This window comes from Cydia splendana, chromosome 17 (assembly GCF_910591565.1).
Source record: "Cydia splendana chromosome 17, ilCydSple1.2, whole genome shotgun sequence".
NCBI classification, from domain to species: Eukaryota; Metazoa; Arthropoda; class Insecta; order Lepidoptera; family Tortricidae; genus Cydia; species Cydia splendana.
In genome coordinates this window covers 2,027,865-2,055,377 of record NC_085976.1, presented here as the reverse complement: position 1 = coordinate 2,055,377, position 27,513 = coordinate 2,027,865, and the positions used below count along the sequence as shown (strand labels likewise).

At 38.9% G+C, this 27,513-nt stretch overlaps 2 protein-coding genes across 2 annotated transcripts in view; both read left to right on the top strand.

Annotated features, from left to right (window-relative positions):
* The window catches only part of LOC134798624 (zinc finger protein 3 homolog), a 30,361-nt gene extending 21,143 nt beyond the window's left edge, over window positions 1–9,218 (top strand). The window contains exons 10-13 of the mRNA XM_063770989.1: window positions 5,573–5,711; window positions 6,453–6,572; window positions 7,773–7,970; window positions 8,944–9,218. Of these exons, the coding sequence (XP_063627059.1) occupies window positions 5,573–5,711; window positions 6,453–6,572; window positions 7,773–7,970; window positions 8,944–9,114 (628 nt within the window). The 3' untranslated portion in view covers window positions 9,115–9,218. The remainder of the gene's footprint in view (window positions 1–5,572; window positions 5,712–6,452; window positions 6,573–7,772; window positions 7,971–8,943) is intronic.
* Window positions 9,219–16,116: 6,898 nt separating this feature from the next.
* LOC134798616 (uncharacterized) lies at window positions 16,117–26,996 on the top strand. Its single transcript, XM_063770979.1, has 9 exons — window positions 16,117–16,520; window positions 17,294–17,450; window positions 18,210–18,255; window positions 18,747–18,891; window positions 19,051–19,182; window positions 19,528–20,673; window positions 22,755–22,890; window positions 23,627–23,686; window positions 26,718–26,996. Exons 1-8 carry the CDS (start codon window positions 16,281–16,283, stop codon window positions 23,680–23,682), a joined length of 2,058 nt encoding a protein of 685 aa, XP_063627049.1. The 5' UTR covers window positions 16,117–16,280; the 3' UTR covers window positions 23,683–23,686; window positions 26,718–26,996.
* Window positions 26,997–27,513: the final 517 nt, after the last annotated feature.

The following is a 27,513-nucleotide window of genomic DNA, read 5'->3' as shown; positions in this document are numbered from 1 at the left end:
AGTGTCGAATTATATAAGGATTGTCTCAAGGACTCGGCATGTAAAAAATTATTGGTTAGTTTTGTTCTTAAGACTAGGTTGACTAAATCAGCGAAACAAGTTAAAACAGGAGTATAGCTCGTGTGATGATTTAATTAAGGACATGAAAGTGTTTTTGCTAACAAAAAAGTCGCCAAATGCGTTACTCACGCAAATAAACAACATTTCCCAAAGTGATATGTCCATTGCGCAATATGGCGCTAAGCTAGAGTCACTCTTTGTTGACCTTACAATTTCGCAGGCCGACGCAAACGATAAAGCTTACGAAATTTTAAGGCCACTTAATGAAAATATGGCTATCAAAAAATTTGCAGACGGGCTAAGGAATAGGCGTTTCAGCACTATCATATCAGCACGTAATTACACAGAGCTTAAGGACGCTATTCGAGCAGCAGAGGACGAAGAGACGTCCCAACCCCAACCATCGACTTCTAACTCGTCTCGTGATGCACATGCGAGGTAAGTCGTATCGACAACCGGCTCGAGGGCGTGCAAGTTACTCGAATAGGGGTTTCAGGGGTAACCAACATTACAATTATAAACCTTTTGCGCATTATAACAAGACGTACAATAATTACCGCGGCAACCAAAATTATCGTGGTACCCAATTTCGAGGCACTTACACACAATCGAGTCGCGGGCGAGCTGCCCATGGTAGGGGATATTATCATAGCAATAATATTCACATGGCTCAACAGGGAGAGGCACCCGTAGTGCCACCCACAGACAACAATACATCCAGCCGAAATAAGTTTTTTCGAGACTAAAGGATACATTTTAACGGTTGATTTAAATAAAGCTAATTATACCTTCTTATATATAGGCAATAACAAGTGTTCCCATCTCTTAGATACCGGTGCATCGTTGTCAGCAATTTGTACACGTGCACTTCCGAGAAATACACCCGTATATACGGATCGGATTGTTATAAATGGAATAGGTGGTAAAATATATTCTGAGGGATATGTTTACATTACATTAGAGGCTCCAAATGGGTTTCAACTCAATCATAAATTTTATATCTTCGATTCTTTACCTTGTAAATCTGATGGAATTCTGGGACAAGATTTCTTTTATAAATTCAAAACTGTGACTTTTGACTTAGAAAATTCGATTTTGATTTTGAAAAATGACTTAATTTCATACCAACTCAGTATGATACATACACCTTCTGTAAGTGAGGATTTCTTGAAAATACCAGCACGTAGCGAATCTATACATTATATTAAATACGAAAATTTAACCGAAGATAGTGTTATTTTCCCGCAGGAAATTCAGGAAAATATATTTTTAGGCAGTACTATAGTATCGCCAAGGGAAAACATCATACCAATTAGAATACTTAATACTAGCGAAAACGATGTAGGCATTCCAATTTTTAAACCTAAATTAGAATCATTAAATAATTATACAGCTTGTACATTTAATAAATGCGACTCAACTTCTAGTCGAGCTGATGTGTTGTTATCGCAACTGAAATTGGATCACTTGCATTCTGAGGAACGCCGGACGATAGAGTCTATATGCACTAAATATGCTGACATCTTTCATTTGCCTGGGGACATGTTGACAACAACAAAGATATATGAACAGTCTATTAATTTAAAACAGAATGCTAAGCCTGTATACACTAAGCCGTATCGTATTCCACATTGTCATAAAACAGAGGTAGAAAAACAAATTAAGGATATGTTAAAAAATGATATCATAGAAGAGGCTCAAAGTGAGTGGTCGAGCCCTATTTTGCTAGTACCAAAAAAATCTGATGAGTCTGGAAATAAATCGTGGAGATTAGTTATCGATTATAGAAAGGTCAACGACACAATACAGATGATAAATTTCCTTTGCCTAATATAAATAAAATTTTAGACTCGTTATCAGGAGCTATTTATTATACACATTTAGATCTTAGCCAATCATACTATCAAGTAAAATTAGCTCCGGAAAGCCGAAAACTAACTGCTTTTACGACTAGCACTGGGCAATGGCAAATGAAACGCCTCCCTCAAGGGATGAAAATTTCACCTAGTGCGTTTTCACGTGTTATGACTGTGGCAATGTCAGGACTCAATTATGAGAAATGCTTCATTGATTTAGATGACCTCGTTATATTTGGAAGAAATTTAGATACTCACAACAAAAATGTACTATCCGTATTTGATAGATTGCGAAAAGTTAACTTAAAATTAAACCCGAGTAAATGCCAATTTTTGAAAAAAGAACTTTTGTATTTAGGTCATATTGTTACCAAAGACGGGATAGCCCCCGACCCAAATAAAATAAAAGCTATTCAAAATTACCCGACCCCCACTGATGCTGATGCCGTTCGCAGATTTGTAGCGTTTTGCAACTATTATAGAAAATTTATTAAGAATTTTGCTAGCATAACATGTCCATTAAATAAACTTTGTAGAAAAAATGAACCTTTTGAATGGACTACGGAGTGTGATCAATCATTTAATTTATTAAAATCAAAATTAATGTCACCCCCAATCTTGCAATAACCAGATTTTTCAGAAAACAATAAATTCGTTCTACAATGTGACGCTTCCGGTTTAGCCGTAGGCGCGGTTTTGTGTAATTCAGATTTAAGACCCGTTGCTTACGCCAGCAGACCTTTAAATAAGGCAGAAAAACAATATCCGACTATTCAGAAAGAATTGACAGCTATGGAGTGACAGTATGGAGTGTAAAATACTTTAGACCGTATTTATTCGGGAAGACATTCACTATAATGACTGATCACAAACCACTGATTTATTTGTTTGGTTATATATATATTATTATATATTATTATTAAAATTTCGGTTGACTCTTGAAGAATACAATTTTGATATAACATACGTAAAGGGTTCAGAAAATGTCATCGCGGATGCATTATCTAGAGTAACAATAACATCAGAGGAATTGAAAGAGATGAATGAAAAGCTTTTCACGGTGATGACAAGAGCGAAGAGAAGGAAGGAAGAGGAGAGTAAGGTAAAGACTGACAGTATCCCTAATAGTGCCAAAGATAAGCGGCTTGATCAACCGCGAATCGTGGAAATATTAAGGATACCGAATGATTCCGTGGAGATGGTTTTGTCAGATGAGTATAAAATTAACCAATTACGAAATAAAAGAGAGATAGATGCAGAATGGGAGTGTTTTGCATTTACGAATAATAAAAAAATATTATATATAAATCTCAGTTATTCAACACAATTCACGCGAGCCGTATTTGTGGAAAAATTGAGTAAATTTAGTAAAACAATTAATGTCGACAAAATATGTATGATAATTAAAAGAAGTGATAATGAAGAATTCATGAAACAATTGTTAAATGAAATAGAATGTAAAAATAAATATGAAGGGCCCAAGATTTTAGTGTTGAGAGGAGTTACGAGAGTAGAGAGTGAAAGAGATATTAAACATATACTAAATGACTATCATCTTTTGCCTACCAGCGGCCATGCTGGGGTGCGAAGAATAGGGTATTATACTGTATTTGAAATAAATTATTTTACACCATGCATGAAATTAAGCACCAGATAATTATTAGAAAAACACAGATAGGAGTTATTTTAAAACACAAGTTCTATTTAATAAATCGGATAGAAATGTAATAAGTAGGTGAGTTGACCGTGACGTCACGATGTAATGTTTCATATAAATTCCATATTAGCAAATCGTTTTGACAGTTCTAAAAAAGTAACTGATTTGACTAGTAGGAAAATACCCTATGACAAATAATATTAAACGGAAATTTTACTGGCCAGGAATAGATAGAGACGTAACAGAGTTTGTTCGAACATGTGAAAAATGTCAAAAAATGAAACATTCAAGGCACACAAAAGAGCCTATGGTGGTGACGACCACCGCAACTTATGCCTTAGAGAAAATATTTTTAGATATAGTTGGTCCTGTCGATAGGGACGATAGCGGTAATAACTATATACTTACATTACAATGTGAGTTAAGTAAATTCGTGGAAGCGTATCCATTAGCGAATAAGGAGACTAAAACAGTAGCTAGAGCATTAGTTAATAATTTTATTTTAAGGTTTGGAATTCCAAAATGCATAACAACAGATAGGGGTTCAGAATTTATTTCATCGACCATGACAGAAGTATGTAAATTACTAGAAATTGAAAAATTAAATTCCACAGAATACCATCACGAAACAATAGGAGCATTAGAAAATTCACATAAAAATTTAGGTTCATTTTTACGCATACAATGCGACCAACATCCTGAGACATGGAGTCATTGGCTTCCTTTTTGGTGTTTTTGTTACAACAATACAGTTCACACAGCAACCAAATATGCCCCTTACGAACTAGTGTTCGGAAAACCTTGTGAAATTCCAAGTGGATTAAGTAATTTTGTAGAACCATTGTATAATGTTGATAACTATAGTTTAGAATTAAAGTACCGTTTACAAGTGGCGCATAAAGATGCGCGCGAAAACCTGTTAAAAGTGAAAATGGACCGTAAAAGTGCATACGACTAAAAACTTAATCCAGTGACATATAAGTGTGGTGATAAAGTGTTAGTGCGTAACGAAACCGGTGGAAAACTTAACTGTTTGTACGACGGCCCTTACTTTGTTTTAGAAGATAAGGAACCTAATGTCATCATACAAAAATGTAACAAACATGAAACTGTTCACAAAAATAGAACTAAACTTTTTGTACCTAGCATTTAAGGTGTTAATTTTACTTAATTGTAATTGTACTGTAATTGTACGTAACTTCAAAGAAAAATGTTATTGTCAAACATTTTTCTTTGCCAACTACCCCTGTAATGTGGTATAGTATAGGGAGACAGATTGTTGAGTTAGTAGTTTAGTAGTAAACGGACCATTAGATAGATAGCGCATGTGTTTAATTTAATAACCCCTCTACTCCTCTCGTCACCTCAACTTAATGCTTTGCGTAGATGTGCTAATTACAATGATAATATCTGGGAGACCGAGCTTTGCTCGGAAAACATATAAAAACTCAAAAAACCGGGCAAGTGCGAGTCGGACTCGCGCACGAAGGGTTCCGTACCATAATGCAAAAAAACAAAAACAAAAAAAAAGCAAAAAAAAAAACGGTCACCCATCCAAATACTGACCACTCCCGACGTTGCTTAACTTTGGTCAAAAATCACGTTTGTTGTATGGGAGCCCCATTTAAATCTTTATTTTATTCTGTTTTTAGTATTTGCTGTTATAGCGGCAACAAAAATACATCATCTGTGAAAATTTCAACTGTCTAGCTATCACGGTTCGTGAGATACAGCCTGGTGACAGACGGACGGACGGACGGACGGACGGACGGACGGACAGCGAAGTCTTAGTAATAGGGTCCCGTTTTACCCTTTGGGTACGGAACCCTAAAAATGCGCGTTTTCCTAGAGATAAGACCTAGCTAGATCGATTTATCGCCCCCGAAAACCCTCATATAGCAAATTTCATCGAAACCCTCGGTGGGCGAGTCCGACTCACACTTGTCCGGTTTTTTTTATATGTGTTTATTTATTTGTTTATAAATGTATGTATGTGTAGGAACGGGTGCCGGTCGTGCGGCAGCGTGTTCTCGAGCGGCGAGGAGCTGCGCGTGCACCACCGCGCCGCGCACGCGCGCCGCCGCCCCAAGAACTACGGCAAGAAGCGCGACCACGCCTGGCCCGCGCCCTGCGAACACGTTAGTACCGCAGTGACGGCCATTCTATCCTCCAAGCTCCGGTCCGTGGTGACCCTATCTTACTACTTACTTACTAGTGGTCTTTATTCGTACCGCTAGCAAGTTGAACAGCCAACTGTAAGATAGACCTCATATACCAAAAAGTTTCTTCAAGGTCTTTATTTTTGAAGTGAAAACTTCTTTAGCGGCGCTGTGCACTTTTTGTGATTGGGAAAAAATGTTAAACTCGCGACAGGTAAGATTCGTAAGACGTGACGTCACGTGTCCGTCACACGTGACCTGATCGAAAAACTGTTACAATGTCATTGAGTTTTTCTTTATTCATTTAAATGCCATCTAGTGAATTTCCCTCTAACTGGTACTAATATAACTCGAGTACTAACAGTGATGTGCTTAGGGGTTTCAAGTAATGCGACGAAATAACGCTAGATGGCGTTAACCTCGATTATACATAGTGCTGCAGACATTTTGCACTAGATGGCGCTGTTATTAATATTTTGACGTAAAACGTAAGACGCTTCGTAAGACGGACACGTGACCTGATCGAAAAACTGTTAAAATGTCATTTGAGTTTTCACTTCTGCCGGCACTCCCGGAGTGCAACCCGTTGTTTTTTTTTAGCTTAATATCGTGCGCTCAACTCACATTCACTCACTTGCGAATAGTACTCTGTGTAGCTGTGTGTGTAATCATTACCCTCAACTCTTCTGCCGATACCTATATTGTCTTACATTTCCACAGTGTTCGGAAGAGATCCCGAACGCGCGGGAGTACTGGACTCACTTCCGTCGCGCGCACCCGGACAAACCGTATCCCATACAGAAGAACTACATCTGTGATATTTGCGGCAAGAGCTTTAGGGTGAGTCGTAGTTGAACCTTGTCTCTTTACAATAAGGTTTAATGTCGGTTGACGATGGTCTCAGTGTTAGGAAGATATCCCGAACGCGCGGGAGTACTGGACGCACTTCCGTCGCGCGCACCCGGACAAACCGTACCCCATACAGAAGAACTACATCTGCGATATTTGCGGCAAGAGCTTTAGGGTGAGTAGTAGTTGAACCTTGTCTCTTTACAATAAGGTTTAATGTCGGTTGACAATGGTCTCAGTGTTAGGAAGAGATCCCGAACGCGCGGGAGTACTGGACGCACTTCCGTCGCGCGCACCCGGACAAACCGTACCCCATACAGAAGAACTACATCTGTGATATTTGCGGCAAGAGCTTTAGGGTGAGTCGTAGTTAAACCTTGTCTCTTTACAATAAGGTTTAATGTTAGTTGACGATGATCTCAGTGTTAGGAAGAGATCCCGAACGCGCGGGAGTACTGGACGCACTTCCGTCGCGCGCAACCGGACAAACCGTACCCCATACAGAAGAACTACATCTGCGATATTTGCGGCAAGAGCTTTTGGGTGAGTCGTAGTTGAACTTTATGTCTTTGCAATTAGGTTTAATGTCGGTTGACGATGATCCCAGTGTTAGGAAGAGATCCCGAACGCGCGGGAGTACTGGACGCACTTCCGTCGCGCGCACCCGGACAAGCCTTATCCTATACAGAAGAACTACATCTGTGATATTTGTGGCGAGAGTTTCAGGGTGAGTAGAACACACTGTATAAATAATTACTAGAGTTAGACCAAGGAAAGTCTGCAACGATTTTGATAGCACACGCAGTGCCCGTGTTAATTGAAACGTCAAACTTGAAATTATGATGTATAAATAACACGTGTGCTAGTATCAAAATCGTTGCAAATTTATCTTGGTCTAACAGCAAAACTCTGAACATAGTTGGAAAGAGACAAGGATAGTTGAACGCATCACGCTTTATCGCCATCGTATGGTTGTTCTCTGTTTATAAGATTCTCTGTGAAGACGGTTATTTCACTTTGTAAGTTTCTTTGCGAAAATTCAGAAGACTTGTAATGGTTGTAAATTATTAAATTGCAGAAAGATCTTATAAATTAACACATTCACTGCCACGAACGCGTATGTGTGTTCATTTTGTATTGGAAACGGGGCGCCTGGCACTGAAAGTGTTAACGCGTATTATTTTTATACAGGGCAACGCGTTCCTCGTCTACCACAAACGCACCCATTTCGAAGAGCGCGCGTACAAATGCGCCGTCTGCCCCAAAGCGTTCCACAACCGAACCAACCTGCAGATGCACGAGAAGACGCATTCAGACGCGCGGCCCTACCCGTGCTCTGTCTGCTTTAAGGCTTTCAAGTGTAAGGGGGCACTCGACAGGCACTTCAGGGTATGTCTATCTCTACTTTTACTCATAATTTAGACAGAGAAGAAACTTGTAGAAGAAGAGCGTACAAATGCGCCGTCTGCCCCAAAGCGTTCCACAACCGAACCAACCTGCAGATGCACGAGAAGACGCATTCAGACGCGCGGCCCTACCCGTGCTCTGTCTGCTTTAAGGCTTTCAAGTGTAAGGGGGCACTCGACAGGCACTTCAGGGTATGTCTATCTCTACTTTTACTCATAATTTAGACAGAGAAGAAACTTGTAGAAGAAGAGCGTACAAATGCGCCGTCTGCCCCAAAGCGTTCCACAACCGAACCAACCTGCAGATGCACGAGAAGACGCATTCAGACGCGCGGCCCTACCCGTGCTCTGTCTGCTTTAAGGCTTTCAAGTGTAAGGGGGCACTCGACAGGCACTTCAGGGTATGTCTATCTCTATTTTTACTCATAATTTAGACAGAGAAGAAACTTGTAGAAGAAGAGCGTACAAATGCGCCGTCTCCCCCAAAGCGTTCCACAACCGAACCAACCTACAAATGCACGAGAAGACTCATTCAGACGCGCGGCCCTACCCGTGCTGTCTGCTTCAAGGCTTTCAAGTGTAAGGGGGCACTCGACAGGCACTTCAGGGTATGTCTATCTATATTTGTTTATTTTAGGTATACCAGATGTAGTGCTTAATTGTTTTCCATCGTATTTTCTCGGAAACGTTCGTTTTTGTCATGCTACTTCAGTCAACCTCAGTACTTTTTGTACCGTGACTGACTGAAATATCAAGACACGTTCGTACGTTTCCGTGAAAATATGATGGAAAATAATATTACCTATGCTCTACATCTGTACGTGATTTAGACAGAGTACTAAGAAGAGATTTGTGTTGTATTGTATTTTTTTTTTTGTAAAATTTTGATTTTCGCGGTGGGCTCCATTAGAGGAACCCTTACCTGTATTTGTGTCTTAAAAAATATTTAATTTCAGAGTCACACTGGCGTAAAACCATACGAGTGCGAAGTATGCGGCAAGGCGTTCGGGCAGTCCAACAGCCGTAAGCTTCACGTGCGCACCGTGCACTTACGTCAGCCGGCGCCCTACGTCAGTCGCGCGAGGAAACGACGCCCGCTGCTCGAGGCGCCAGCGCTTTGCAACTAGAAGTGAAAAAACCATACACATGCGATATATGTTGGGGATTAGGGTGCCTCACGCGCTTTGCAACTAGGAATGTGAAAACCTTTCTCGTGCTAAATGTGTTCCGGCGAACGTGCAGTTGCGCCAACCCGCGCTGGAGGTGAGCCGAGAGAAGAAACGCTGCTCAAGACACTCGCGCTATGCAACTAAGGGGCTGTCCATAAATTACGTCATCGATGTCATCGGGTACCTCACCCGGGCTTTGCTAACGTGAAAATCATGCTCGGTCGAAATGTGTTGGCGAATATGGGATTACGTTGTGTGTCATTTTATAAATATTTTCGAACATACTATACAGTGAAATTAACATTTTATAATATGACTTACAAGTTATACACTTACTTTATACGAATATCATTCTGTACCCTACAACAACCCAAGCATTTCCGCAGAGCAGCCGGAATGTGGTATTTCAAAGTTAAATACGGGCTTAAATAAATGTTGTCAAACTATGCCCACCTTATAAGGCAAGCATTATATTATGAATAACAGTTTTGAATGATCCACGGTTAGTGTCACTAGACTTATATCGACCGGGCAAACAATACAAAAGGTAATCGCGGTCCTTATCCCGGGCTAGATATCCGGGATAAGGACCGCGATTATGAATGTTGGGACCATAAGGAAACCTATCTATAAGCTGTATGAAATCTTAATGATCTCTGAATCTCATCTTATGACATAATTAATACTATGTGCTTATTTTTCAACAAATAAAATAATAAAACCTTCTTTGAGGCGCAAAATCATGTTTGAATTTGATTTTTTTTTCATTAATAATTTAAGCATGATGATATATTGTATTGAACTATATTTTTATGGAACATAATAAACATCTGTGATAAGGTATCACAATCATAATAATTCTCATCAGTATTTTAGCTAGGTATTATAATTAAAATTATTGTATTCTACAAGGTAGTATTATTATTTAGATTAATTTATTTACACCACATAATAAAATAAGACAATATCTGTAAATATAGCAATAATTTAGGTTTTAAAATAAAAAAAAACATAATATGTAGGTAATGTATTTTTTAATATCACACCTGGTTAATCCAATCCTTTGAGATGGGTCAGTAAGATGAGTAGACCGTGGTGTTGCGGGTGCGACGGTAAATGGGTTATAGTCGTTCGATTTGTAGCTGGCCCCGAACGGCTAATCCTTTGTCTATTAAGTAAAACCGCACGTGCTACTTATGTACCTGCAAAAAGAGCCGTATAATTCTAATTGGCACCTGAGCGCGGGATAGTCCAACGCTCTAAAGTAAAAACCAGTGTAGGCGCGCTCACCGATAACGCGCCTTTGTTATCTCTCGATGACACATTTTAGACTGTATCTTTAGCGTTTGACTAGCCGGCACTCAGTAACCGTAGAGATACACAGCACATAGCCTAGCAAAATATTTATCCATTAGTTAATTTTGAATCTTATTGCGATTTCCATAAGAGTTGTTATTCAATAACCGGTTTAAGTGATCGTACCATTTTTTATGCAGGTAGTACGTGTGGTTTTACTTAACAATAGACAAAGGATTAGCCGTTCGGGGCCAGCTACAAATCGAAGGTATTGTCTTGGGTCGTCCCATTCGTATTTCGTCAAGTTCTTAAATTAGTCCTATTCTGCTTTCGTCACTCATTCTACATTGAAAGCCACCGACGATTGTGACGAATGTATAGTAGAATAGGACTAATTTAAGAACTTGACGAAAAACTAATGGGACGACACAAGACGATACCAAATCGAACGACTATACCATCAGACGATTCGTGTACTCGTTTGCCTCCTAAATCATAAATAAAGCTTTCTCTGTTTTGAAGAGTGTTTTTCAATTGAAATTAATGATAAGCTAAAATTACCTTTATGATAATTATGATCCTTTTATACGCGGTATCCATTTCAAATTACACTTCTTAACAACTCCAAAATAATTATGAAATGGGTAAAGTTATTTCTGAAGTCTAATAATGAGTTTAATCTTTAGATTGAACTTTTTAATTAATGGATTTTGAGTTCAGAGTTTCGATTAATAACTTATTATTAGTAATTAGCGGAAAACCTCGTTAAGATGGTTAGGGTTGGGTGCATATTTGATGTGTTTTGTGTTGTTAGCAATCAAAACGGTCCTTAGTGCTAAATAATGACAAGGCTCCAGGTAACGTAACCATTAACATAATATCTATCAAGGACGGGTCTTACGGGCACTAAGAATGGTGCTAGTTCAGCGGTGTCACTCACGAATTCGAGCCAATCGTGCAGTCTAACGCAACTAGTTGCGACCAATCGCGCGCGTGCTGTGAACTCATCAACCAATCGTGTTGTGGCGTTAGACTGCATGATTGGCTCGCATTCGTGTGCGTGACACCGCTGTACTGGCCCCATTAATTATTATTGCCCGTAAGGCCCGTCCTTGATATACGTGCAAACAAAAACGGGACTAGGTACAGTCGCCATCTGATATATCGGAGCGGCCGGCGGTTTGAGTTAATCGTATCTTCAGTGATCGCTTTCAATTGTTCACAGTCCAGTACAAAGTGGTTTCACTTAGATCCCAATCATTAGATCTAAACAGTAAGCCTAATGACTACCCAGATTTATAATGGAGCCTATCTAACACCCTGTCAGACCCTAACATTAACCGCAGGAGTTCTAATTGTTTATTGAGCATGGCATGGGCGTGTCTAACCGTAACCAGTGTCTAGCGCACTGTAAAAAAGACGTAGTATAAGGCAGCTGTCCCAAAATCATTTATTTCCTCCGCCTATCCCGCCGCGCCTGTCTGTTTGAGTGTTTGTGTGTTTATATGTTCGCGATAAACTCAAAAACTACTGAACGGATTATCATACGGGTTTCACCTATCGTTAGAGTGATTATTGATGAAGGTTTATGTATAATGTGTTAACCCGTGCGAAGCCGGGACGAGTGGCTAGTATAAAAAAAAACCTTAAGGCGTTTTTATTAACACTTAGGTACAAGCGCCTTAAACGATGATTTTCTGGATCGATAAACAACTTTACATATTTTTAGAAGAATTAAAATCGCAACTATAAATGACCTAATGAACTAGGTGCGCTGAGATTGGTTGAGTGTCAACCAATCAGTGAATGGAAAGTAAAAGAGGTAGTATAGGTACAATAACCTAGTACCTACACTAAAACATTGTTGGACTGTTAGTTCAGGTCTACAACTATAAGCGCTACTTTCTAGTCAAAATTTAGACCATTATTGCCACATTTCCGAGCAGTGGCGTGAAAATAAGTATGGTTATAATGTGGTTAAGTATATAAAATAAAACTGCACAACCCTGTGTTATCCAGTATGAATGTTCTACCACACGTTCGTAATAAAGATCTCATTACGTTTTACTGCCTCTGAGACCATTAACTGATGCCCTGAATATGTTTCCAAGATGGCTTGCTAAATGTTCGACAGGAAACATAAAGTGATAATGTTAGCTCGTAAAAGTAAGCCATACTGGGTTGTTTGCTAACTGGTTTATCGACTTTAAATGGTTTGATATTGCATTTTGGCCGAACAATGGTTTTTATGGTGGGTCACAAGCCACCTAATAGTAAAGATCTAAAGGTTTTGTAATACATATAATTATAATTCGTGGTAGGATAATTCGCCAGTAACTGGCCACCGGCCAATAACTAGCCACCCTAAACTACAAATGAATTATATTCACCTATAAACAGAATTCATTTTAGTTTAAGGTTTCAATAACGGCTAGCCTTCAATAAACTAGCCACCTTATACTAAAATGAATTGTTTATAGGTGAATAGAATTAATTTTTAGTTTAGGGTGGCCAGTTACTAACAGGTGGCCAGTTACTGGCGAATTACCCTAGTTAAAAAAAACACTAGTTTCTAGCACTTATTGCGGTAACTGTAGTTTTACATGTGGGATCCTGACCGAAGTTTTAGTCATCTTTTTAAATGCATAATTTTCGAGAATGTTTTTTCTGCTCTATATGTACAGCACAACCGAGGTATGAACCCACGATTTTTGACCACACAGGTAGGTTACCTATGAGTTTAATAAACAAACATCAAGATCATTGATAAGGTAAATCGACTTGGTGAGACTTGAACCTCGGTCTTTATTCTCGGTCCCAATTAGTTCGGATGAGGTTCTAATGTAGCTGTAGACAGACGATTTAGGTACTTTAGGAGATAAAATTTGGTAGGTGAAAAGAGATCTCTGCTAAGAACAATTGAAGACAGAAGGGGAAACATGTTGGGGCACCTGATTTTGACGTCACGATACTTACATAAAGTCTATAATTGAAGGCATCAGAATAGAAAAACAGAGAGGCAGAAGGAAAACCGAGACGTGCATAATGACCAGGCCAAAGAGAAAATTAACGTAGTAACGTATCAGGAGCTCAAAACAGTGGCAGAGAGAAGAACGGAATGGCGATTACTCCACCGACAAGAGCTAGGCTCTTAAGAATAATGATGATGATGATGAGGAGATAAAATACTTTGGGGCAAGGATGTCTAAGAAGAGATCTTGATCGTAGACATCGTAGTGTTTATTTATACATGTAGCCGACGTGTCCGTCCACTACATAATATAGCATTAGAATATATATATGTATAGAATAATGCTACATAATATGTAGTACCTATTACCAAAACCACCAAAACGGACAATATTAATTCTCCGACTCCTCCTTCAATCACGATCGAGATAAATTGAGTCACGATTTATGACAAATCTTTCATTTAACAAATTGCTGAATAGTGATTTGCAAGAAAAATAAGACACAGTGAAACCTCGGTAACACGAATTAAGGGAAATGCCAAAACGTTTTCATTAGGTATTGACTTTTCGTGTTAATTCAGAAATTTAATTCCTAAATCGTCTACACCCTTTACGATTTAGGACCCACCCACGGCGTTTCTGTCTGCACTAACTTTTGGTAGTAAGAATACCAGTTAGGACGACTGAATTAGGGTGTGTGAAGCGTTTTAGATTTATCCTACAGAATTTCAACTTGAAAATATGAAATTCCGGATTTGTCTTATAACCTGTGAACACATAATTCAACGAGAGGTTCATAGCATTTTTTTATTTCGTGTTTACAAGGATTTTGCTTTATCGAGGTTCTACTTCTACTGTATATTCAGGATTCAGGTAAGTACCGTCTAAAACGAAAAGTAGGTATATTTATCCAGTAACTTTGTCGAATTTTGTATCCTGGCTCTTTTGCGTCAAATCCGGTAGTTCTGATTTTTTGCAGACTTGTTTATGATGTTGGCCCAATGAATAATCCAAGTTTGTGACTTCGAGCGCCGAACGCAACTTTGTCAACCCTGTTTTGGGGGAGGGGGGCGGTACGATCTTGTGGCTACCGGGCCAAATCAGCTTTGATTGACCTTAGAAACAATTGTGCCAACCGGCATCGCCTGAGACAAAAGTGTATACTCACTGCACTTACTTATAGCCTACGAATACAAGTTCGAAAAAATTATACATTTTGAAAGGCTTTATCTCAGAAAATATTAGATGTACACATGATGTACAGAGACAATTCTAGTGTCTTATTGTAGCAAATTTAGTCTACTTTAAAAACGCCCTAGGAAGTTACTATCAAAAACTAGTACTTTAGGGTTATAATCGCCCAAATCTAAAAAAAAATTGCGGTTTATTAGATTTTTGATAGAGTTGCGTTCGGCGCTCGAGGTCACAAACTTGGATTATTCATTGGGCCAACATCATAAACAAGTCTGCAAAAAATCAGAACTACCGGATTTGACGCAAACGCAAAATGTATAATTTTACTGTATTATATGTCACTATAGGTATATTTGCATCATAAGGAGAGGCCAGGAGGGAGGCCACACTGGCACCACAACTGAAACCATATGAAAGTAGGTAAAAGGCCAGTCCAGACAGGAAAAGTTTTTCGCATAATCTGATTAAATTGTCAATATAATTGTGTGATGCGGACGCGAAAATAAAATTCTACAGACATTCAAAGCTTCCAGGCCATAAAATTAGGTCGCCGATCTCACTATTAAAAGCCTTTCATTATTTGTTATGTGGCCTTTCTAAACGTCACCGATGATGAAATTGCCAATTTGATCATAAATTAAATTAGATAGATAGATAGATAGACAGATAGATAGATAAATCATTTATTGCCACAACAAAGGTTATATATAAATTACAATTGGTTTTACACTCTTAAGCTACACTTAACCTAGACAATATAATTATGTATAAATAAGCTCAATTACATCTACGTGAGTTATGTGACAATAGGACAGTCTCAGCTAATGTGCTGGATGCCCCGCCATTAGCAATTTCATTGTCCCGTCTGGAATGCCCTTAAGAGCGATAAAAATACTAGAGATGCACCGGATATACGGTTACTATCTGGTATCCGGCCGGATACCGGATAGTGCCCTATTATCCGGCCGGATACCGGATAGTAACTTTGCTTGATTTCGGAGTAAACAAAATGGTTTTAAGAAACAGGTCAAACGACGCGATTCGGGAAATGAATTAGACATTCACTAGATATGGAATAGTAACGATATGTGATGTTCCACGGCAAAAGGTACCCTATGGCGGTTGGCGCTTACGCTATTATTAACGCCGCTCCAATATTATTGTGGCCATAAGGTACCTTTTGCCGTGGGACGTGACATGTCGTTACTATTTCATATCTAGATAGTGAATGTCTAATTCATTTCCCGAATCGCGCCGAAAACCTGCACAATGCGCACCTGAAAAACCGAATTGTAGGTATAGTTCCGCCGGCCGAATATTCGGCGGCCGGATACAGAATATTCGGCCGAGGGTCAGGCCGAATATCCGGTATCCGGCCAAACAACTATCCGTTGCAACTCTAAAAAATACGCCTCTGAAACTTCAACGTCAATTGGCTTAAAAGACTCGCATCCAGCCCATTTTTGTAAAAAAAAAAACTTAAACGTCAAAATGAAAACGTCAAACGTCGGCGTAGCGTGTAAAGGATAAAATAATACCGGGGTTGAATTAAGAATTTAGCCAATTTTAATAAGTGAAATCCTTTTTTTTGTAGAACTACATCTTACTTTCTTGATAATCTATAAAGCTCAAGTCTGTTTACTAAGAATTAACTTGTAAAACATGAGTAAAAACAATGGTCAAAATGCAAGTACAAAATCGAATACGAAATGTGACAAAAAGATTAAAACCGAGAAAAAACTGGATAGTATCACTTCAGAGGGATCCAATTTAGATTCAGAAGATCAAGAGGTGGAAAAATTTAATTCGGGAAAGAGAAAGCACGAGATTCTTCCTCTGTTAGTATCAAATTTCCCAGAAAATTATGGTTTGGTAAAGATGACTGATTTCTTGGTGAAAAAGGTAAGTGCTATAATCCTATTACAATTTACAACTACAAATTTAACTGTATGTGAGTTTTAGTTACAATCAAATCCCATTATAAATTTTACAGTTCATTGATACAAGCCATACCTACCCCGCAGGTAGATGTATCCATATTGACTTTACATTCAATCAATCAATTTTTTTTAAATATGGCTCCATCAATACTGTTGATGATTTCGCCAACGTCAAACTGGATCCCACGTGGGATCGAATTTATATTATTTAATATTTTAAACTTTCGTGTTTTGAACACATATTAACTCACATCATATTAATCAAGGTAGTTGAATAAAATTCGCGATAGACCCGTCTATAAATGTGAATTAATATTATTTGTAATAAATAAACTTCAGCCAGTGTACGGTTGATAAAATTATGGCCTCTAGGGCTCTAGCCAGCCACGGTTAGAGGTAGAAATACCAAATGCTCGTAGAGCACGACGTTGTTCAGTAGTTGGGTTTTGAGGCTCTTGTAAGGCGATAGCTGGACGTTACAAGGACCCATGTGGGCTACCCGGCGGTGACGCCAGAATGGTGATTAAACGCGTTTCATGATTAATTTTTCATTATCTGCACACATCCACATCAATTTACTGCATAATACGCTATCAATATTACACTTTAAACAACATGAATGAGCAAAAACAAAGAAATGAATAACATTTACATTTTCTCATTTCATTAATTCTAAGGTTACATTCTCTTCAACTAATTGTTGAGGAAATGTATTTTTTGTAATTTCTTTAACAGTGCGGACCATGTGAAGTCAGCTTATCGGAGAATGGTGACAAGAAGGTAGTCGAGGCAATTTTTGGAAGTGTAGCACTAAGAGAGAAAGCTAAGAAGATCCTGGGTTCGCAGTCTATTGATAAACTCAAAATAAGGGTGGAATCACCAGTAGTACAAGGTAAACCTTAAGTTTTGATTTGCTAAAATTATTCTTATTATATAAGCTCAATGTGGGGAAAAGCCTGTCTAGAAGGAAAGACCGCCTACAAGTTTTATCATTGCGTTTGAATAGATACTCCACTTACTGAGCAGAAGGAGTGAAGTTCTTCCTTTCTGATTGTGTCTGAGCACAGTACCGTCTTTACCATAAGGGCACATGGGGACCAATGCCCCCATCAGCCCCCTGAAGGACAGACAGAAACAGTATATTTGATTGCTTACCCATAATAAATAGAAGATCATAGTAGAAAAATGTTAGTTTAATTCGCGTTTTTACTTTCCAAAAGGGCCCCAAATTTTTATGTGGCCAAGGGCCCCTGCATAGTTTAAGACGGCCCTGTCTAAGCGTGAGCAACATACATATACGACCTACGAGCATGAAGTACGAGAGTGCGTACCTTATGACGGTCTACCCTGCAGTAAATTTTATATGCTGGTGTTCTCCATATTGATCTTGCTTTGTTTTTTTTTTATTCAAACTTGCCTGACATTTCTTTGTTGTGTCATCCATCTCAGAGAATTTGTTATATAAGTTCACATATTCTTGAAATAAAACTATTGAAATGGATTATATTGCATATATTGAATACTTACTACATCCCGATATAATCTGTTTCAATCGTTTTATTTCATGAGTAACTATTGCGGTAACCGAAGACAATATTATTCACATATTCTTATTTATATTGATATACTAATCATTGTTATTTTGATTTAGTTTATGACTCAGACCTGGAAGAAAATGATGAACCACAAGCAAAAAGGTTAGTTTATTTTTTTTAACAGCTTCCATAAAAGAAGTAAGAATTATTTTGGATTAGGCACAGTTGTCTGCTAATGAGAGGCATCTGTTATTTCTAGATAAGATAGCCTAGAGGTAAAAGTTCCAAGTGTTTATACCTGCCTAAGGGGGCCCACAGATTACCACTTCACCGGACGATATCAGCCTGTCAGTTGTTTGAAGCTGTCAAATTTTGCTTTTAATTGACAGGGCGACATATCGTCCGGAAGACTGGTAATCAGTGGGCCCCTTTTGACGTCAACTGACGCGCGCGATTACAGCCCAGGTCGATATTGACCTTCGTGCATTCTAACAAGGTTCACATTGACGCGCCGCGCACGATAGCCCTGGCGTTCAAACCGTTAATCATAGTTTTACTTTTTTTTTATGTGTTTCATTCTGAAGACAGATAATTATTTTCATTGTAACTTTTCAATAGTCATCAAGTTTATAAATAAATAAAATTTTGTACAGGAAAAAAGAAGCAGATGAAAAACCATGGGGTCTTGATATGGATGTGTGGAGGCCGGACCCTAAAGGCTATTACGGGGTCAGACCCCAGTACTTATCTTCTTTAGGTATTGAAGGCTCACTTCAAAACTGGGTTTTGGTGAAAAATGTAAGTACCTTTGTTAGTTATTTTAGGCTTTTTCTTTTTTGAAATTTAGCATCTTTGTGGTTATGTGCTCAAAGTTGTTCATTATGACCGTTCACGGCATGAAATTTGGCAATGATGTTTTTTTTTGTTATTGATGTGTACACATTCCATTTGCTTCAGTTCCGGTGCTCCAAAGAAGACCTAAAGGAGGTCTTGACCCTGGCCGGCGAAGTAGTAGTGTGCGTGGTTACCTTTGCTAACCCCAACTCGTACGCTCGAGTCATGTACCGGCACCCGCTTGAAGCCTTACAGGTACATATTTTTTTTATTGCTAAGTATATAGTAACAAACAAGCGTACGGCCCGATTAATGGACAAACATTGTAGCCATTGTTGGTATCAATCGACTGACGAAAGTTATCAGACCGAATCATTTCAATTTTAATGCAATCGTCAATCGTGATAATTAAAGATGGCGGACTTTGAGATTTTCTGGGATGCGGCCGTGCACTCTTTTGTGAAAGTCGTTAAGGCAGTCGATTTCAAAGTTTTCAGGGGTGCTGAATTACAAAATATCTGCTCCATCATGTTCATTGTTCTACTTGTAAATAACTCAAGTTTTACTATATGTCAACTATTATTATATTTTTGGTTTCAGGCTGTTTCCATGTTAAATAATCAAAAGCTCCATGGAGTCCCTCTAATAGTCCGAGTAATAAAAACTAGTTGCACCGGCATCTTACCAAAAGGCCTCAACAGCATCGGCCCAGGCTTGGCTAAAAACGGAACACCGTTAAGAGACATTGTCAGACATTACGAAAGATTTGTCAAAGGCCAAGACACTGAATTAAATAGCAGCTTATTTAGAACCCCAAAAGAACAATGCCTTCACGATGAAGGCACTTATTCAAAGATTGAAGATGATAAGAGAAAAGCGAAAGAAGCTTTAGAAACACTTGTCTCTTTGGTCACTCAAGGAATGAAAGTAGACGATTTAATGACGGTACTGAAATCAATTAAAGGCAACCAAAACGTTAGTTCTATACTTGAGAGTCTGAAAGAAATTGACACGACACCGTCCACACCTGATTCTCAAACTAGTAAAAAGGATGATAAACCAAATTCGTCTTTAGAAAAGAAAAGGAATGCCCGGCCCAGTCCTGTGAGCTCCAGTGAAAGCGGTTCAAGGTCGCCAAGTCCAGACGCTAAAACTACTAAAAAACCGACAGAAAACGCTAAAAACTCCCAGCAAATTTCTACGATCACGAATCGATCTACAAATGCTGTTCGACCACCTGCTCCTAAACCACCTGCTCCTAAACCCACGCCTGTTAAACCTTGGTCGAAACCTGCACAGCCTCCTGCCCCAGGAACAACTTCTTTTAAAGGGGTACAGAATAAGCCGGGGCCTCGGGGTCCTATGTCGGGGCCGGTGCGTCCACAGGGTCCGATGTTTAATGCGAGAATGCCGGGCCCGGTAGGCCCAATGTCCGGCCCCATGTCTGGTCCGATGCCTGGTCCAATGGGTCCAATGATGGGGCCAATGTCTGCCCCGATGGCCGGTCCCATGTCTGGCCCAATGCCAGGGCCTATGTCTGGGCCCATGTCTGGGCCAATGTCTGGGCCCATGTCTGGGCCAATGTCTGGGCCAATGTCTGGTCCAATGTCCGGTCCAATGTCTGGTCCCATGATTGGCCCTAATTTCTCCATGCCCGGACCCACCCAGAATTCATTTGGACCGAATGGACCGATGGGTTCTAATGGACCATCAACGGGATCAGAAGCGAAATTACAGTTTAGTAACGTAAGTATTAGACATTTGCTTAGTTTCGCTTTGCATTTATTAATTTGCTAGACTTATATCGACCGGGATATGGACCCGTGAACAAGATGCATGTAACTGCGTCGAAATTTTGGGAGCTCGAAAACAATACAAAAGGTCAGTGGCGTGCACTTCATAAAGGCAAAAAGGCACTGCCTACCCTACTATAATTCTGATGTCTATCCTCTTAAACTACTTAATTTAATGTATACTTGATCGTACTATCAGTAATCGATATAACTTAAAACATTCTAAAAATTAATAAGCGCTCCATCTACCGGTTAAGCTTTGTCATCAAGTCATCATTATATAATTCTACGCGACGAAGTTTACACCACGCGGCACTAGCGCCGCTACGTGCCTTGCACGGCAAAGACAGAAAACATTTCCGTCTAAATCTTTCTATGTGTGCCTCTCCGTGAGTCGTCGTTACGCGGTTACAGTGTAGTGGGCCTTCCTATAAGTACGAGCACACAATTATACAAGTAACGCACACATTTAGACGCAATAGGCAGTGTCTTTCGTACCAAACCTAAACGAATGACGCCCGAAAGTTTCCGAATAGTTCCGATGTTTACGTGACTATTTTAAAAAGTAGCATTTGCTATGGTAATTTAGTGCAAATACGAGACTATTTTTTTATTCGTTTACAGTATTTGGTTAAGTTTATTTACATTTTTTATTCGGTCGCCATTGTTTGTTTGTTTTGGTGAGTTTATGAGATAACAGTTAACAGTTGCCGGAAATTATAAAGTGCGATTAGTGAAAAAATGGATAATTTTAACTGAGTTGTACGGTGGGTGTGTGTGTGCAAACTATTAAAAATGATGCGTTTTCAAAGCGTTCGTTTAGCCAAAAAAAAGAAGTAATTGAAAAGACTTGACAACAAAATGAAAACCATCACGCAATTTTTTTGGTGAGTTAGTAGCTCTCATTTTTTTAGGGTTCCGTACCCAAAGGGTAAAACGGGACTCTATTACTAAGACTCTGCTGTCCGTCCGTGCGTCCGTCCGTCCGTCTGTCATCAGGCTGTATCTCACGAACCGTGATAGTTGACAGTTGAAATTTTCACAGATGTATTTCTGTTGCCGCTATAACAACAAACACTAAAAACAGAATAAAACAAAGATTTAAGTGGGGCTCCCATACAACAAACGTGATTTTTGACCAAAGTTAAGCAACGTCGGGCGGGGTCAGTACTTGGATGGGTGACCGTTTTTTTTTTGCCTTTTTTTGCATTATGGTACGGAACCCTTCGTGCGCGAGTCCGACTCGCACTTGCCCGGTTTTCTGATATAATTTTGCCTACCTAGTCTCAAATCTCTGTGCACGCCACTGCAAAAGGTAATCACGGTCCATATCCCGGTCGAGATAAGTCTAGTGAAACTAATCGGGAATCATTCAAAACTCTTATTGTATGAATTTGATTCAAATCTAAAATAACCTAAGACCTAAAGTGATAAGATAGTAATCTAAAAATAATATAGTAATTCTGATGACAATGCATTTATATTCTGACGAGCTGACCTGATGATGCAGTCGGAAGATGGTTAAAGGAACTTCTCGATAGAAAAACACGCATCACATTGAGTAGACTTAAGGCCAGAAAGGTGTCAGGAAATCTACTATCATAAACAAGCAAAGGAGAGGAAGTCTTCTTCTTCTTCTTCTTCTTCCTCGCGTTATCCCGGCATTTTGCCACGGCTCATGGGAGCCTGGGGTCCGCTTCCGCTTGACAACTAATCCCAAGAATTGACGTAGGCACTAGTTTTTACAGAAGCGACTGCCATCTGACCTTCTAACCCAGAGGGGAAACTAGGCCTTATTGGGATTAGGCCGGTTTCCTCACGATGTACTAAATATCAACTGATATTTCGTACATAAGTTTGATAAGTTCCGAAAAACTCATTGGTACGAGCCGGGGTTTGAACCCGCGACCTCCGGAATGAAAGTCGCACGCTCTTATCGCTAGGCCACCAGCGCTTAAGCAAAGGAGAAGAAGTATAGTCAGAAATATAAGAGTACGTTTTGTTTTTCTGAGATAAAGTTGTTTCTTGCTTCAGTTGCCCCCGTCGACCACGTTCGCGCTGCTAAGTGAGAAGCTGTCTCAAGTGGGTCAGCTGTTGTCCATACAGTTCACGACGCCCGGCTGCGTGGTCGCCATGTTCGCTCACAGGGAGCACGCGGAGAGATGTCGACGTATCCTTTATAAAAATATATATACAGGCTGAAATTTTAATCACTAGCCATACTCTGCATAGTGACTTTATAGGTTATACTGAACAACTTTTACTATGGGACCAAAGCCGAAATCGCGAATAAAATTTTGGCTTCATACATACCGGCTAGAGTGGAGGCAGATCTACGTGAGCACGGCGTCGATGAAAGCTGGCGTGATACCGCTCTGGACCGAGCAAAGTGGCGTACTTTTGTGTTGGAGGCCAAGACTCATTTTGGGTCATCGCGCCAGCCAAGTAAGTAAGTATACCGGCTGATGTGATACCGCTAATTTCTATTGGACAGCCAAATTTTTTGACATGACATGTTTTAAATTTCATCAAACTTAACCCGTTGAACGCCACGCGTATCGTGTGCGGTGCGTCATCGCGAACCGTGAAAGGTTGATAGGTATTGGGCTGTTGTGAGTGGGCGTGTGAGTTGACGTCGTTAACCTTTTCGACGTCGTGTCAAACAAAAGCTGTCGCTCGGACGCCACGTCACCGAAGTGTCAAAATTGAAATTGAACTTTATGCATATGCACGTAGGTCTATGATGCTCTGTGGTCTGTGACCGATTAATCCGTCTTTGGCGTTGGACTTGCGGTGCGGATATATCGGTCATTGGCGTCCAAAAGGTTAAAGGGTTAATAAGTAACTATAAGTAGAAAAAAATAGATTAAATGCATATTATTAAATTCCTTAACATATTATCACAGAGCAATTCGACCAATCGCGATTGGAAGGAAACCTGATCGACGTCAGATTCATCTAAAAATGTAAGTATGTTGTTAACGTGACGTTTTCTTTTCGCCTTATACCTCTAAAAACAAACAAATTTCAAAGAAGGACACTGACAATTCGCCGTAAGTTTTTGGATCGATGTACACAACATGAAATAGGAGTCTCTTTTAACGGCAGGACGCCGGAGGTCATGGGCTCAAAACCCGGTAATCGGAATTGTGTTATGGGTATTTTCGTACTTAGTAGGTATGTGTATCGTTGCCTAATACCTACCTTACCTGATGTGGTAACCTAACCCAATAGTAGGCACAAAACAATCTGCTCAGTTTAGGGATAGATCGATTTATGTGTGATTGTTTTCATTATATTAATATAGGAGTGGCAGAGACAGAGATAAATTTTATTTTTTATTTGTCGTAAACTTTCGTCATTTAGACCGCGGGCCAAATATCGATAAAGTTATCGGAAGTGGTGAAGAACGATGTGTTATGATATGAACCTTCGTGGACATCAGCTGCTGCTCCATTGGTGGCTTGAGGAACGTCTGCCACATAAACACGTAACAATAGTCATCGCATCGGTCGGGTTTGGATCCATACACCATTACAAGCTTTTATTTTACTTGTATCATTTTGTTATATGTATATGTATGTGTGGGATGAAACTTGGAGGCTAGATTAGAACTCATATAAACTCACATTTATAGACGGGTGTATCGCGAATTTATTTTATTACCTTTATTTGCCGACCTAGCTAGAATTAGCCGCGACCACGACCAGTGAAACCTGTCGAAACGTCGGTAAATAAAGGTAATAAAATAAATTTGCGATAGACCCGTCTATAAATTTGAGTTAATATAGATTAGAACTGCTTCAGAACTGTCGATAGAGCTGCGACAATGCAATACAGAGCTGATTGATGATGGAGACGGAAACTGGCCATAGGAAATAGGTGATAAAATACCCCAGTATCATTAAGTTTAAGGTTATCATACGTCAAGATTTCCGCTGACATGCATGGCAGGATTTTTGGTCCTCTGTCAGGATTGCGGGGTTAGAAATCTCAACGACTAGAAAGGGAAGGTTATACTGTCGCTAATACCGGTAGCTATGGCAATTATGGTGGCGAGTTAAGGGGCCCACGCCACGTGACAACTGCCAGCGGGCCCAGTTTTATTAGCTTCGTAAATATGCCTAAAAGTTTTATTGGCAAAAACGAGAGCTTAATAAACAACTTCAAGATATGGATATCTAATTAACTAAACTATCTAATGGGGAGGGGTGTATTTTTGGAAACATTACCATCCAGGAAATGTTAGAATTTTTAGGCTGATGTTTGGGGGTTTTATCAATTGCATTTTTTTATATGGCAACCCAACCCGTTTGGGTTTGACTATGAGCTGAGTGAGCGACTGCCATGATGCCAATTTGCAAGTAGTCTTGGCATGGATCCCTAGCCACTCAGGCATAACTGGTAACGAGGTCGTGGACCAATGTGCAAAATCTGCCATACACCAGAGTTTCGCTTCTGACCAAAAATGCTTTACTCGAGACATAAGATCTTCGATAAGATGTCTTCTTTTTGAAAATTTGAATAAATCATGGCAGCTCTCACGTAGAGCCAAGGGTCAACACTACGGTAACTTGCAACCAAATATCCCTCCTAAACCCTGGTTTTTCAAGCACAAAGGCTATTCTAAGGTAACAACTTCGAATATTATCAGATTACGACTTGGTCACATTTGTTCGCCAGTGCGCCTGGCCAAGATGCGAATAAGGGACAGCTCGATCTGTGAGTGTGGACTGGACGAAGGTACTACTAACCATATACTTTTGGAATGCCCCTTAATACGTCATCCAATATATGATTTTCTCCCACGTGAGATAAGCCGTCCAATAAATATTAACTTCCTCCTAACCCTAGTTTATACCACATTTGGTGATATTTTGAATAAATTCCTAACTAAGAATGAGTTCAAACTGTGAAGTATGGTATACTGACAGGTGATGGATCTAGTAAATGTTATAATAACCTTAATAATATATACATACATATATCTATATACATACACAACAAACGTTGTCTGGTTTGTGACGTCTTTAACTATTGGAAGTGGTCGTGTTGTCCGTAGGTTGAATGGCTTGTGTTTGTTTGTAGGGTGGATGGATACTCAACCGAACACCGTATATACATCACCGACGATCTATATCATACTGGCCGTGTGTTATCCAACCTCGACACTGGCGGAATCATCAAGCCCTGATGGAGCCATAATACACAAAAATTGATTGATTGATTGAGCTACTGAGTCGACGCATTAAAAAATTACGGCGAATTGTCAGTGTAAATAGGTTAATGATTTTTCAATGGGGTATTGGCAAGATTTAACTTGATTAGATAAGATTACTTATATACTTATAGATGTTTTGATGTAGAATTTTGCTGCTAATTACTACAGTATTTTTAATAATTAATTTTAATTTTATTTTAATAAGTAAATTACATTGGTTGTTACATAGGAGTGAATAAGTTTTTAAGTTGCATTAAGGTTAGCATATGGTTAAAATACCAACAAATAATATTTTATTATGTCTATTCTAAAATTAAGAGTTTTTGATGATGATGGTACCTGACTGGGTACTTTGAGATTTTTTTTAAACCTTGATAAATATATGCGTTATTAGTTTTTATTTAGTTTTAAGTTGACAATGTTTTAACTTTTATGGTTAACATGTTTGTTTCAAGTAGGTACCTTCACAGTTATTATATTACTTTAAAATATAGTAATGTGAGTAACAATATATTTCACTTGTAATTTAAAAAGTTAGGCAGGCAGCACAGTTTCAAAGGAGATTTCAAAATTTCCAATAATGTTATAGTTATCTTCCAATTTTATACAGTACCTATCTAATGTATGTACCTAGTTATCTTAAGTTTTTAGAGCACCGTACAAAACTTAGTTCACGGTGCTCTTATGGGATCACTTCGGTCTTGCAAATCGGTTAATTTTTTAATGGGAATCACATTACAATCATCATGGATTGTAACTTAACAAATAATTTTCAGATGCAGATGTTTCTGAGTTTATCAACCATGGTGGGAAGCTGAGTTTATTACTTTGAACCTTTGAGGAATAGATATAAAGTCGAAAGTGTATTGTGTTTCTATTATACATAGCGATACATACATATTATGTGTTATCCAGTGCAGTTATTGGTATAACTATCGGAGTTATAAGATTAGAAATTAAGTTTATTATTTATTACCCACATTTAGTAGGTAAAGTACGTTTTACACACTACAATATTTTTTTCCTAAGTTCGTCAATGGTTCGACTATACTTATAATAATATAATACTTATACATTATATATAAGTTTTGCATTAATGTGTATTGTTTTACTTAGTTTTAATTTGTGTGGAATGATGGATGCTTGAAATTAGTCTTTATTTTTGATCTAGGTAATTACTATAGGTATGTATAATTATTAATTACATATTGATTATAAGTTGGTTAGAGCTCTTTTAAACTTCTTATATCCTTACACAAGTGCTTAGTGGTTAGTGTGACTATGAGTTAAATATTTCGTTTTTAGTTTTTAAGGCCTTCTGACACTAACGTTTTTGATCAGCGATTTTATATAGATTTTTTGAGCTGCGAATGCCGAAATCTCGCTGCGATTAGTTGGTCATAAAAATAATTAAAGAATAATCGGTCAATAATTAGAGGAATTACTTAAATAAAGTGAATTAGAATAAATCAAAGTAGTTTCATTAAACATACCCTCAATAACCTACCTGCATCAATAAAAAAAATGATAGTAGGTGACGCTGTAAGACTGCCGTAACACTGATACCACAGA

Bases quoted from the DNA above. Each gene is read 5' to 3' on its own strand.
- LOC134798616 (XM_063770979.1), top strand. From the start codon at position 16,281: ATGAGTAAAAACAATGGTCAAAATGCAAGTACAAAATCGAATACGAAA. The intron at 17,451-18,209 runs GTAAACCTTAAG...ATTTTGATTTAG, and splicing joins GGAATCACCAGTAGTACAAG to TTTATGACTCAGACCTGGAA. The intron at 20,674-22,754 runs GTAAGTATTAGA...TTCTTGCTTCAG, and splicing joins CGAAATTACAGTTTAGTAAC to TTGCCCCCGTCGACCACGTT.